The 14,387-nt window shown below is 38.6% G+C and overlaps 1 protein-coding gene across 1 annotated transcript; it reads left to right on the top strand.

Moving 5' to 3' along the window:
- Positions 1 to 1,471: 1,471 nt before the first annotated feature.
- On the top strand, positions 1,472 to 5,270 carry LOC127122673 (uncharacterized). The gene is made up of 2 exons (XM_051052974.1): positions 1,472 to 2,125; positions 5,232 to 5,270. Exons 1-2 carry the CDS (start codon positions 1,472 to 1,474, stop codon positions 5,268 to 5,270), a joined length of 693 nt encoding a protein of 230 aa, XP_050908931.1.
- Positions 5,271 to 14,387: the final 9,117 nt, after the last annotated feature.

Raw genomic sequence — 14,387 nt, 5'->3', positions numbered from 1 at the left:
AGAAAGAAGTCAAAGTCGGGGCCACACTTGAAGCAAGTGTCAAAGATAGATTAGTCAAGCTGCTACAAGAATATATGGATGTATTCGCATGGTCATACCAGGATATGCCAGGCTTGGACACCGACATCGTTGAGCACAAGCTGCCACTTCAGCCAGACTGTCCTCCAGTAAAACAGAAACTCTGAAGAACAAGACCAGATATGGCACTGATGATTCGTGAAGAAGTCAAACGACAATTTGACGTTGGTTTCTTCGCAGTGGCAAAGTACCCATAATGGGTAGCTAATATTGAACATGTGCCTAAAAAGGACGGCAAGGTGAGAATGTGTGTTGACTCTAGGGATTTGAACAAAGCTAGCCCATAGGACGATTTCCCTCTACCACAAATTGATACTTTGGTAGACAACACTGCAAGTTTTGCTGTATTCTCCTTTATGGATGGATTTTCTGGATACAATCAAATCAAGATGGCTCCGGATGACATGGAGAAGACCACTTTTATTATCCCTTGGGGCATATTTTGCTACAAGGTGATGCCTTTCGGTCTCAAAAATGTCAGGGCAACTTACCAAAGAGCTATTGTCACTCTTTTCCATGATATGATGCACAAGGAGATAGAGGTCTACGTCGATGACATGATCGCTAAATCTCATAATGAAGAAGATCATATGAACCATCTGAAGAAGTTGTTTGAACGCCTTAGAAAGTTTAGACTACGATTAAACCCTGCAAAATGCACATTTGGTGTCCGTTCAGGGAAGTTTCTTGGTTTCATCGTTAGTCAACGAGGAATTGAGGTGGACCCTAACAAGGTCCGAGCTATACAAGAAATGCCTGCTCCATGAACCGAGCAAGAGGTTAGAGGTTTCCTTGGACGTTTGAATTACATCTCAAGGTTTATCTCACACATGACGGCCACGTGTGAGCCTATCTTCAAATTGCTTTGAAAAGATCAATTTATCGAATGGAATTCTGATTGTCAAAAAGCTTTTAAGATCTGTCAATACTTGCAAGAGCCTCCTATTTTGAATCCACCTATCCCAAGAAAGCCATTAATCATGTATTTGATTGTGCTTGAAGGGTCAATGGGATGCGTGCTAGGGAAACATGACGAAACTGGTCAGAAAGAACATGTTATTTACTATCTAAGTAAAAAGTTTACTGATTGTGAAAGTCGATATTTGCTTTTGGAGAAGACTTGTTGCACGCTAGCATTGGCCACTCGTCGTTTGAGGCAATACATGATTTCCATACTACTTTATTGATCTCGAAGATGGATCCAATAAAGTACATCTTTGAGAAACCTGCCTTGACTGGAATACTTGCCCGTTGGCAGATGCTCTTGTCAGAGTATGACATCCAGTACATAACCCAGAAAGCAATCAAGGGAAGTGTTTTAGCAGAGTTTCTTGCTTATCAACCAGTTGAAGGCTATTAGCCATTGAAGTTTGATTTCCCCGATTAGGATATAATGGTGATAAAGGATTATGAGATCCCAGGCCCAGATAAAGGACCAGAACTAGGATCTCGATGGAAGCTCGCATTTGATGGTTCCTCCAATTACAGTGGTCATCGTGTGGTAGCTGTTTTGATGAATCCAAATGGTGGCTTTACCCCTTTCACAACAAGGTTATGCTTTGATTGTACGAATAATGTCGCAGAGTATGAAGCTTGTATCCTTGGTATTGAAGCCGCATTTGATCTTCGAATCAAGATCCTTGAGGTGCATGGAGACTCAACCTTGGTGATCTATCAGGTCAAAGGAGAATGGGAAACTCGTTATGCAAAGTTGATCCCATATCGTGCTCATGTTGTAAAGATGATAAAATACTTTTACAATATCACTTTCCATTACATCCCAAGAGTAGAAAATCAAGTGGCTGACGCTTTGGCAACATTAGCATCAATGTACCAAGTCAGATTCCGTAATGAAGCTCCACTTATTCGAATCGAGCGAAGAGATGAGCCTGCTTACTATCAACAAATTGAGGAAGAAACTGATGGTAAACCATGGTGTCATGATATCAAGCGTTATCTTATAAGTCAAGAGTATCCAGAAGATGCTACATTGTTGGATAAGAAAACACTGAGGAGGTTATCATCCAAATTCTTTTTGAGTAATGATGTGCTTTACAAGAGAAACCATGACATTATTCTGCTCAGATGTGTGGATAGAAACGAAGCAGACATGTTAGTCAAGGAGATTCATGAAGGATCCTTTGGAACCCATGCTAATGGGCATGCCATAGCCAAGAAGATTTTGAGAGTTGGTTATTACTGGTTGACCATGGAGTACGATTGTTTTAGCTATGCGAGAAAATGTCATAAATGCCAAATTTATGCTGACAAAGTGCATGTATCGCCAACCCTGCTGAATGTTTTGACATCGCCTTGGCCCTTCTCAATGTGGGGCATCGACATGATTGGTGCTATAGAGCCTAAGGCTTCCAATGGTCATTTCTTCATCCTGGTTTCCATAGATTACTTTACTAAATGGGTTGAGGCTGCTTCCTACACCAATGTGACAAGACATGTGGTTGCTCGTTTACTCAAGAAGGAGATTATCTGCCGCTATGGAATCCCAAGCAAGATCATTACCGATAATGGTTCAAACTTGAAAAACAAGACAATGACAGACTTATGTGAGAGTTTCAAAATTGACCACCATAATTCTTCTCCAAATCGTCCAAAGATGAACGATGTTGTGGAAGCTGCCAACAAAAACATCAAGAAGATCCTGAAAAAGATGGTGAAAACTTACAAAGACTGGCACGAGATGCTACCCTTTGCATTGCATGGATACCGGACCTCAGTCCGCACTTCAACAGGGGAAACCCCATTCTCCTTAGTGTATGGGACGAAAGCAGTTCTCCTAGTCTAAGTAGAGATACCTTCAATGAGAATATTGATGGAGGCCAAACTAGATGAAGTCGAATGTATCCAGAACAGTTATGATCAACTTAACCTCATTGATGAGAAGCGTATGAATGCTCTGTGCCATGGACAATTGTACCAACAACGAATCAAGAACGTGTTTGACAAGAAGGTCCGCACTCGAGATTTCAAGGAAGGGGATCTCGTGCTCAAGAAGATCTTGCCAGTACACAAAGATTCATGTGGGAAATGGACTCCCAATTATGAAGGCCCATACATTGTAAAAAGAGCATACTCTAGAGGTGTTATATTTCTCACAACTATGGATGGCGAAGAGCTCATTCACCCTGTGAACTTTGATGCAGTCAAAAGATATTATGCCTAACAAAACTCGGTGGACTAAAAACCCGAAAGGGCGGTCGAGGCAAAAGTTAGGGATAATGAAAAATAATAGCTCGCTAAGTTGAAAACCTGAAAGGGAGACTTAGGAAGGAAAAAAAAAGAACGTCCCGGTGGATTGAAAAACCCGAAAGAGCGATCCAGGCAAAAATTAGGGACAAAAGGCATAGACTGCATCAGTTGTCACTAATAAACACAAAAGAGCCAAATATGGAAGATCAATCCAGTTGCTCCCTTCAGAAACGAGGCTTTGTTGAGTCATTGTTATTAGGGATAGTAGTGGTCATTGTGATTCAATGTAAGCCTTCCCTATTGCCATTTTCAAATTTGTGACGTTCCACGGAGCTACACCATTGGTGTGCTACCATTCTTGAATAAATACGAGTTTACCTATCAGTTTTTATCATTTGCTATTTTTCTATGATTTTCTTTGTTATGCAAAATGCCATTTATTCGTTAATAATGAAAATTTGAACTTAAAAATATTTTTTTCTCAACATATTGAGAAACACAATTTTTGCTTTGACATGTGGAAATATTAAAAGGAAATCTTTCGTCTTTCCCCACAAGTCTCAAGTTGCAAGATTTCTCTTGGATCATCAATATATATCTCTAGAGAGCACAATTCACCATTCTTTTAAAGGATCACTAGGCCAGTTGTAACTGTTTAGCTTAATGGATCCTCCTTTGATGCATTTTTACTCACTCCTTTGGTTGAGTTGTTGGTGTTGAGGATTTAGTACCTCTATAAATCCTTCTCTAAATTCCCAATCTACATATTGTCAGCATTTGCAAATCATGATCATTCATATATCATGCACATAAGAAAAATCCAAATCATGCATAGCCCGAAGTATGCTTTGTGCTCATTTGCATAATTGCATGTCTCGCTGTTGATTTTTTATCCCATGACCTCTAAGTCCAGTTGTTACTTGTGTCGTTTGTTAAGTCTGGTTGTCACCAGCGTCTTTGATCAAATCCAGTTGTAACCGGTACCTTTTTAAAGTCTGGTTGTAACCAACATTTTCTTTATAAGTCCAATTGTTATTGGCATTACCTGTCAAGTCCAGATGTACTTGGCGCTCTAATGTTGAAGACCAGCTGTAATTGGTATCTTTTTGAAGTCTGGTTGTAACCAGCATTTTATTTGAAAGTCCAATTATTATTGGCATTACCTGTCAAATTCAGCTGTAACTGGCGCTCAAATTTTGAAGACCAGTAGTAATTGGTATCTTTTTAAAATCTGGATATCTCCAACATCTTTTGTCAAGTCCAGTTGCAACTGGCGTCCTGTTTCCAAATCCAGTTGGAACTGGTACCCTTTTAAAGTCTGGTTGTAACCAGCATTTGTTTGCAAGCCCAATTGTTATTGGCATCATCTATTAAGTCTAGTTGTAACTGGCGCTCAAATCTTGAAGTCCAATTGTAACTGGTATCTCTTAAATTCTAGTTGTCACTAGCATTAGTCAAATCCAATTGTAACTGGTATCCTTTTTAAGTCTGGTTATCACCAACATCTCTCAAATCCATCTGTAAATGGCATCTTTAAGTTTGGTCATCACCAGCACATTTGAAGTCCAGTTGTAACTGGCACTGATCCTTTGGAGTTTGGTTGTGATATATGTTTGTGGTATCGGTCCATTTGTTGTTGGCACCTACAGAGAGTTTTCTGTCCTTTTGGCGTTGGTGTTTCCTAGAAAGTTATCGTCTTGACTCTTTCAATGACGATATCTTCCAAAAGTTGATCAGATGATTTTTCTTATGAGAAATCTCCAGATTTATCAAAGATGTTCGAGTTGTCATCAGGTCATGTATGAACCCATTAATATACTCCCTTTGAACTTTCTGCTGTTACCAGGTCATGTCTGAACTTGCTGTCAGAACTATTTTTGATATTCCCCAGCGTTGGTAAGTCATGTATGAACTTATTGCTGAACCTTTTACTCCAATATTGTCAGGTCATGTCTGAACCTATTCTTGAAGAACTTTTTCTTTGATGATTCCAGTGTTGTCAGGTCATGTCTGAACCTGTTGTGGAAATATTCTATATAAAAAAGGGTATATTTGAGTTGTTGGTAAGTCATGTGTGAACTTACTGACGAAAAATCTGGTGTTCTAAGTGTCGTTTGTCAGCTTTCCCTTTGAATACTCCCCCAGTGTGTGTCTGATTCTCCCGCTGGATTGTTATCCCCAACAAGTTTCTACCCTTTTTGTCGTTTCCGGTGGCCCACTGATACATTGGTGTGTGTCATTCCCCACAGATTTGCATGTCTTGCATAAAATTCCCTGTTAGGATTCATCATATCCCTAACAGATAAATTCAGAAATAAAGAGTCATTCACCCATGCATATCATATTTTAGCATTTGCATTTTTCAGGATCAGAATCTGGGTCTCCATGGTATTTAACCATCTCCCACTATGATCCAATGAAGAGGTTCTGCTTCACATTCCTCTAGTTGAGGACATTTAAATAGGGGCAACTGTCATACCCTGATTTTGGTCCTGAAATTTTTTCCAATCAATCATTCATTTACATTTCTCCTCATGACCATTTCATCTGGTCATGAATCTATCCACCGTTTTGTTTTGTTTAGACCTATCACCACCTGATATTCCATAAACCTTTGGGCCTTGCCATTTGTCTTGGTATAGGGTAATTCATTTCCCTTGGTCAAGCAGGACATGTAGCCCATTATCATTTGATAAGAATTAGGTGGAATCTCACGACTTTTATTCTCATGACTAAATTCAATTCGTGTTTTGCCTCCCTCGTAAGACATCATTCTCCCATCGTTCAAGTTTGTCACGTGTGTGGTCGTTCACATTCCAATGTCGTGTTCCTAATCCTCACTCATTTCTAATGAATTTCTATGCCAAATACAAACATTAAATTCATTCAATCATTCATATTCATTTTTTATTTATTCGAGATTCAAAAGTTCCACAGATATACTCTCCAATTTCATGTTCAAAGTATGCACTTTATATTATGAAATCTTCCATTCGATCATGTTTAAAGGTTTCCACGTAACCATTCATATTACAATCATTTCATTCATGACAAAGGACCTTCACACATTCATTCAATCATAGTCATTCATTTGCATGACATGGGATTAGTTTATAATATTTAGGTATTATCACATGAATGCATGAGGTTTCTAAGACGTGAAGAGAGATTTTCATTTTGCTACAAAAAAAGGGGGAGCCAATTTTCATCAAGTGTCACATTTATTATGAATCATAAAATTATACAGAACACACATAATTTCCAAATTGGCATTTGGAAGAAAAATCCAACCCACCCAAAATCCTAATAATCTTAACCCTACTTCGCTCTCTCATTGCTTCCTCTGCAAACAGTATGACGAGTTTGGCTCCGGAAAGCTCACAATTGGATACCGAGCAATTTGATACCAAGCTGAACAAGTTATTCACTATAGAAGAACATGACTTCTGCATATTTTGTGAGGAGGTGTATGATTGGTGTTGATGTTACGGTTTTGAGAAGCCATCAATTATTTAATAGGGAATAGTTCCATTTTTCAAGGAACTAACGTCTTGAAGCAGGCTCAATCATGAACATGGAAGACCACTACTTTCAGCGCCAATTCTGCAGCAACTTGACCACAGTGTAACAACACGCCCGACCTTAGTCTTGGAACCAACGTGTCTATGAAATCTTACAGCTGCCGCAACCCAAAATTCAGGTTGGAGTGTGTTCTGTTACAACACCACCTGAAACCAGTAAAGGAACTCAAGTTTTAAACTCATAAAAGCAAGCTTGCAATGTACGCTATAAGCCATGAAGATTTTGATCCGACCATATGCTTTTTCGGGCCATTGAAGCAAGTCAAAATTCAGGCCAATACTAACCTGATACGAGCAGAATGGGCAACATTGCAGTGATACATTATCATGCTCAGGTGGTGACGCGAATCGTCACGCGTATGGCAACTCACCAAACTATGTCATAACCCAAGATCCTGCACAGCATCAAACGCAACAAGTTTTGCAGAGTTCGCCACCAAACGAACCAGACAAATCACTTTTGCAGCTTGTTTTAAATACTTGAAGACATTGCGGTTTGGTTGATGTTGGAGGGTTACGCGATGCTATCAAACTTGGGTTGACTTGGTACATCATGATGGAGCTGCAAGCTTGAGAAAAGCAGTAGGTGTTATTGTTATACAGAGGCAATTACACTAGCAAATTAATAACTTAGAAGGTGAAGGTGAGAAAAACAAGAAAGGGGGGGTTTGAATTGTTTGGAAAATAAGCGCTTTTTCATAATGAAAATCACACAAGGAATTTATACTGGTTCGCTTATAACACAAAGCTACTCCAGTCCACCCGGCCAAGGTGATTTCGCCTTCAACAAGGACTTAATCCACTAATCTTGAAAGATTGATTACAAACAACGTCTAAGAGAAAGATCTCTTAGTCCTCTCAAGTATACAGACTGCGCAGAGTCACTTGAGGAAATAAAACAAAGATAAAGACTTATGTAATCTAGAGTGCTTCTAAGATAAGCAAATATTACAACAGTAAGAACAAAAAGCATTTCACGTTCTAAGCAAAAGCTTTGTGAAGATTGAGAGAATAAAGCGTTTTTATGTGTGTTGATGTTTCAGTATGTTCTTGTACTCTCAATGTTGATTTGCAGTCCTTTATATAGGAGTGAAGTAGTCGTTGAAGTTGATGGCCAATAATTTGAATTAATGCCATAACTTATATAGCTTCTTGCCAACACTACGTTTTCTCCTCGAATGACTTCTTTCCAAATATAGTTCCTTTTCATTTGAATTTGAAGTTAACGTCTCTTTCTGTATTAGGAAATCCATTTCCAAGCCTTTATTTGAAGTTAACGTTACTCTTTCTTTATTAGGAAGTCTATGATCAGAGTCTTCATGTTTCTGGGAATCATGGAATCTTGCTATCTAACTTCTGATGTTGATCTCTTTTGAGTTCTGATGGTTTCTTCAGATAGCGCTGAGAGCTTCTGGAGTTTGACATACCGTTGTTCAGAGTCAGAACTTCTAGAGTGTACTTCTTGTTCAGATGCTTCTGATATTTTGCTGTTTTTGCTCAGAGTTAGACTTTCTTGAGCGTGTTTCTACTTCAGATGCTTCTGGTCTTCTGATAATTTGTATCTGATATGATTCTGTATCTGATGACGTCATCAGATCTCTTTCTTCTTTCCTTAGAAACCTGCACACTTAGAAACTTTTCGTTAGGGTGCCATTTTTGGTTTCATCCTTTGTTATCATCAAAATCATGGAATCTGTTGTAGAACAATTTTTGTTCTTACAGAAGGTTCTTACGAATGGAATATAAAAAAATACCTATCATTGGAAATGGTGTTCAGTTTTAATCTTAACGAATATTGTGATGCAGACATAACCACAGGCGGTGAAAATTTTACCGGCGATAATATTGCATTTTTGGCAAATCTTCGATACAAGACGAACCTGCCAAGGGCATCTTATCCAATGGTGCATCATGCTTTGGATCTACAGGAGTCAGCAAATAAAATAAAGGACTTAGAACTGCATTTGATGTCGAGCCGATGAAGTCTGCAAGATCAGGTACAGGAGAAGACAGTAGATGAATTCATGAGGCATATTAAAAAAAGGGTGCTTCAGATAGTGGCTCTGATGAACCTCATTGTCGTATCTGTACGGAGAGAAACAATTGTCAAAAAAATTATTTCAAGAACAAAAAACTGATAAACACTTTGATTGGAAAATGGAAACCGCAAGAAGCCGTGAGCGTCTTCAATAGTTTGGCTGAAGAAGGACAAATGTACCTAGCGTAATTTGGAAGAAGCATAGGATGTCTGCATAAAATGGTGGACTCCGGTCTGTAACCTGATGTTGTCACAATCTCATGCTGACGCCGGTTTAATTCATGAACCAACCATGGTGTTTGCAAACCTCAGCTAAAATTCGACTCGGCATGACATATTTCCTGCAAGTATCAACAATAACAAATCACAAATTAACGCGATCACATTTCGATAATTCAAGAAAACGTATATCCTATTTTTGTTCAAGTGTGTCGAGTAAGTTCACAAGCAGTTGTTAACTTCTTACTAACACTAAAAGGGTAAAATTAGGAGTGGAGGGGGGACCACGAATTTGGATGAGGACAAAAATACCCAGAGCGTCTGTACGAATGCTCGCCACAACTCCCAAAGGTCATGCCATCCCCAACGGGAAAAGGACAGGAGGAGAGGGACCATAGAGAGAATTTTCTGGCTTTTCGAAAATTGAACAGGAGTACTACATAACCAAGGAGAACAAACGAAAAAGGAGGAGGAGACTCATACCAAGTTTTTGTTACGATGCCACTAGGATTCTTCGTGAATTTCTGAACGCGCTTTGAGCTCTGTCAAGACGGTTTCCTCGCAAACACAGCGAGCGTCACGATAACCAAAGGAGAAGTGATTGCGAAGAACAAAAAAGGATTCGAAGAAGCAAGAGGATTCGAGAAGCACTTATTCTACTGACTTGCCTCTGAAACATCTCGATTTGGTAATTCCCTCACTCCTTCATTACTTCGTGTTTAGACTTGCCTTGACGCCATCAAACAAGTGTGCAGCTCGTTGTTCCATAAGTGATTTGTGTTTCTGTTTGGTGTTCGATTTTGGTTTGTAACTAGGGTTCATGAAATTGTAAATCGTGAGTGTAGATATGTTCCCTTATTACCGAAATTTGTTTTGCGTTTGAAGAAGAGAAGTAGAACTTGGGTTTTCTGTGAGTTTTTAGGATAGAAGAGGGTGAGACTTTTTCTCGAATAGAGAAGGAGAAGTTCAGGTATTGGGGGTTTCGGCCTTTCTTCTTTTTCTTAAAAGAGTTTCGTCTTCCCTCCTTGCTTAGAGGTCGTTAGTAACGGAGCCTTTTCCCACTCCCCAAGGCTGACTACCATGTTTTAATTCTCCCTATGCATTAATGTTCATTTTAGTCCCCATGTGACAGTTGGTTTTGGGGAGTGCATTTAATTTCCACACACAAACCTGCAGATAGTTGGAGAGGTGGCCGGATCCGATTTAGGGTTTGGTTGATTCGGTTTAGGGTTTGGTTGATCCGCTTGGATCCCGCCCTAATGGGCCTCGTGGACCCTCTAGGCCCATCTAATTTGTGAGGCCTATTTTCTTTTTGGGTAGGTTGGCATTTTGGTTTTTTTTTCTTCTTTTCTTTTCTTTTGAAATCCAATTTTTGTTGATTTAGGTGAAGTTTTATTTATCAATTAAATTTTTACTATTATTATTATTAATAACTCATATTTAATTATATGGTCTTACTATTTGATTAACACGTTTCTCTTATCATTTATTTATTTATCTTTTCTTTTTTATAGGACTTAGGTAATTATTCGTCTTTTTTTGGGGGGGATTTATGTGAATTATTATAATTGTAGTTTGTTCATTCATTTGTACAAAGTATTGATTTTATGTGTGCGGTACTTTACAATCATGATAAACCATTGTTATTTCATTGGTCAAAAAAATCATTCAAACCGAAATAAATCACCTAATTCTTGACTTGATGTCGAGTCCTCACTTTCGATACCTTTATAAGACGATTGCTTTTCACCATCGCCGTCAACCTCACGCAACTTACTCTTGGGATTTCTTACAATGAGACGGTTCCCTTGCACATACACTCATGCATTGCTTATTCATTGATTGGTCCGTTTTAATTATTTCATTACTTTGAACCCCCATTCGACAAAATGTACCCCACTCCCATGATATGTAATAATTTTTACTGTCTTTATTTCTTTATTGTTTGATAGATTAGCTAGTTACTAACACAAGGATAAAATCAACTTTCTTTTAAAAAAAATATCAAAAAAATAATGACTCGATCCAACGTCGAGCCTTTTTCTCAATAATCAATACCCTCCATTTATGTTCATCCATTTCTATCCATTCCATTTATTTCAAACCCTTTATTCAAATCTTTCTCAATCGCTCATCAAATGCTTGATCCAACGTCAAGCCATTTTCACAACAAAAGCTCAAAATATACTTAATTCCTACTTAAGATTTTTTTCAATAAAATGGAAATGGAACTTGGTGGATACTACGCACTCCTGAGACCAAGATTCGAGATAGATGTCTCGCATATCTTAGCTCTCGCCATTATCCAAATCTATCTATTCCCTTTCTTTCAAACCTTCATTCAATTTTTTTTATTAAACGTCCATCAAACACTTGATCCAATGTCAAGTCATTTTCATGATAAAACTCAAAAATACTTAATTCCTATTTAAACATTTTTCAATGAAGGTGGATATAGAACGTGATGGATACTATGAACTCTTGAGACTATGATCCGAGATGGATATCCCGCCTATCTTAGCTCTCGCCATCATTTAAAATTGTCAACATGGTTTTGCCAAACTCTTTCTCAATCAAATTCAAAAACATTTAATTCTTATTAAATACTTTTGCAAGTAATATGGAAATGGATCGTGGTGGATACCACGCATTCCTGAGATTAGGATTCGAGATGGATATCTCGCCCATCCAAGTTCTCGCCATTACTCAAACCACATCAAACCAATCAAATTATTTTCTCGCCGTTGTGCGATTGATCCTTAAACCCTTTCTCAAACGAAAGGTACTTTGTTTCAAAACAATGCAAGGCAATGTTTCTCCACCTATTTTGGGTAGTCCAACAATGTTTTCGTTGATTGACACAAAGTAGCTTTCGCCAAAATCGACCAACAAACAAACATTTTCTACCTAGAACTATGTAAGCCTTGAGTTCTCTATTGAGATACGTAGGAGCAGGATTCGTAAATCTTGTCAGGCCCATTAATAAAAAACTTAGGTTTATCTCCTCCGTCAAAAATCGCAAAAAAACATTCTTCTTTTTTCTATTCTTTCTTTCCCGCCTAATAAATTGAAAAGCCTAACATTCCAAACTAACACTAACGACACAACTAACCTAACGGTTCCCGTTGAGTACAACAGATGTGAGGGGTGCTAATACCTTCCCCTTGCATAATCGACTCTCGAACCCTGATTTGGTTGCGATGACCATAATCATTGTCATTCTTTCTTGCGATAACTTCCACAAATGTCAAGTATATGCAGATAAGATTCATGTTCCTCCGACACTGTTGAACATTATTTCCTCTCCATGGCCCTTATCCATGTGGGGAATTGATATGATTGGCATGATCAAGCCCAAAGCTTTGAATGGACATCGTTTCATTTTGATGGCAATTGACTACTTCATAAAATGGGTTGAAGTGGCATCGTATGCGAATGTGACCAAGCAAGTTGTTTTAAGGTTTCTCAAGAATCAAATTATATGCCGATATGGTGTGCCAAGTAAGATCATTACTGATAATGGTTCTAACTTGAATAATAATATGGTGGAAGCTCTTTGCAAAGACTTCAAGATCAGACATCATAATTCTTCTCCCTACAGACCTAAGATGAATGGGGCCATTGAAGCTACAAAAAAGAACATCAAAAAGATTATTCAGAAGATGGTTGTAACGTATAAAGATTGGCATGAGATGCTCCCATTTTCTTTGCACGAATATCGTACATCCATCCGCACTTCAACAGGGGAAACCCCTTTCTCTCTTGTATATGGTATGGAAGTTGTGCTCCCCGTAGAGGTCGAGATCCCATCATTGTGTGTGCTGATGGAACCTAAGTTGACTGAGGCTGAATGGTGTCAGACCAGGTATGACTAGTTGAATTTGATTGAAGAGAAGAGTTTAACTTCCATGTGTCATGGTCAGTTATACCAGCAAAGAATGAAAAAAGCATTTGATAAGAAGGTCAGACCTCATGTGTTTAGAAACGGTGACCTTGTTCTCAAAAATACTTTATCTTTCAAACCAGATTCTAGGGGCAAATGGACTCCTAATTATGAAGGCGCATATGTTGTTAAGAGAGCCTTTTCAGGCGGTGCTTTGATCCTTACAACTATGGGTGGTTAAGAGTTCACTCGTCCTATAAACACAGATGTAGTCAAGAAATACTTCTCCTAAAAAGAAAAGAACAACTCGCTAAGTTGAAAACCCGAAAGGGCGGCTTAGGAAAAAATGAGCGTCTCAGTGGAATGAAAAACTGAAAGGGAGATCCGGGCAAAAGTTAGATACATGAAACAGAAAGAATTATCCCGATAAATTGAGTACCTCACCTTGGGGAAATTTATGCAAAAATTAGGGATTATGGCAAGTAACTGCATCCTACTGATCTTCAGTTTTGAAGGTTCTTGAGCACAATGGTCGGTTTTGATTATGGTCCCCAATAGCAGTCAAGAGCATAACAGATATCAAGAGTTGGTAGAAGGATTAGTGATCATTGTATTCAATTTAACCATTTTCCATGTAAATTACCATTTTCAACTTTGAAAAGATCTATGGAGTCTTGTCATTTACAGACTACCATTCTATTAAATAAAGTTGAGCTTTTATCCAATTGTTTCTACTCTTGTTTAATTCAGCCAAATAGTTTTAAATTTTATTATGATCATTTTTTAAAATTAAAATTTTAATCAAAATCATGTTTTCTTAAACATATAAAAGCATTAATTTTAAGCAATAGATTTCATTTAAAAAGAGGAATATCAACAGCGGTTTGAAAGCAGTAAGCCCTAAATGTGGAGAATTATTGGTTCTCCCCAAGCAGTAGGCGCGATTTCTCTTTCATCCCCGGCAACATTGATCAGCATTTGGTGTTCGTTGAAGTCACCATATCATCTGGCTCATCGATAACCTGATGCTCCAGAAACTCTATCAATGCATCCTTATCTCTAAGCTGCTGAAGTAGCTCCTCTCGCTCACGGACCCAAGCACGCAAGCGATCTTCATCTCTCAACTCTTCTACTCCTTGGTTAGGGAGGGTTGAAGGCCCAACCATAGGCGTAGGTCTCGGGTAGTCATAGGGCATGCGGTACTCAGAAGCTCTCCTTCTAACCCACGAGGTATAGGGTTCCAAAGCAATACAATTCTTCGGACCAAGCTCTTTCCTTCCCTTCCTATGAATCTTGCGCCAAGCGCGGATCATCCTGCCCTTCAAGTTTTGCGGATCTTTACCCTCTTGAAAGAACACACCTTCTAACAGAATGTTATTAG

Source organism: Lathyrus oleraceus, chromosome 2, assembly GCF_024323335.1.
Source record: "Lathyrus oleraceus cultivar Zhongwan6 chromosome 2, CAAS_Psat_ZW6_1.0, whole genome shotgun sequence".
Taxonomy (NCBI): domain Eukaryota; kingdom Viridiplantae; phylum Streptophyta; class Magnoliopsida; order Fabales; family Fabaceae; genus Lathyrus; species Lathyrus oleraceus.
Note: the sequence above shows the minus strand (reverse complement) of the source record. Positions and strands in the feature narration are given on the sequence as shown.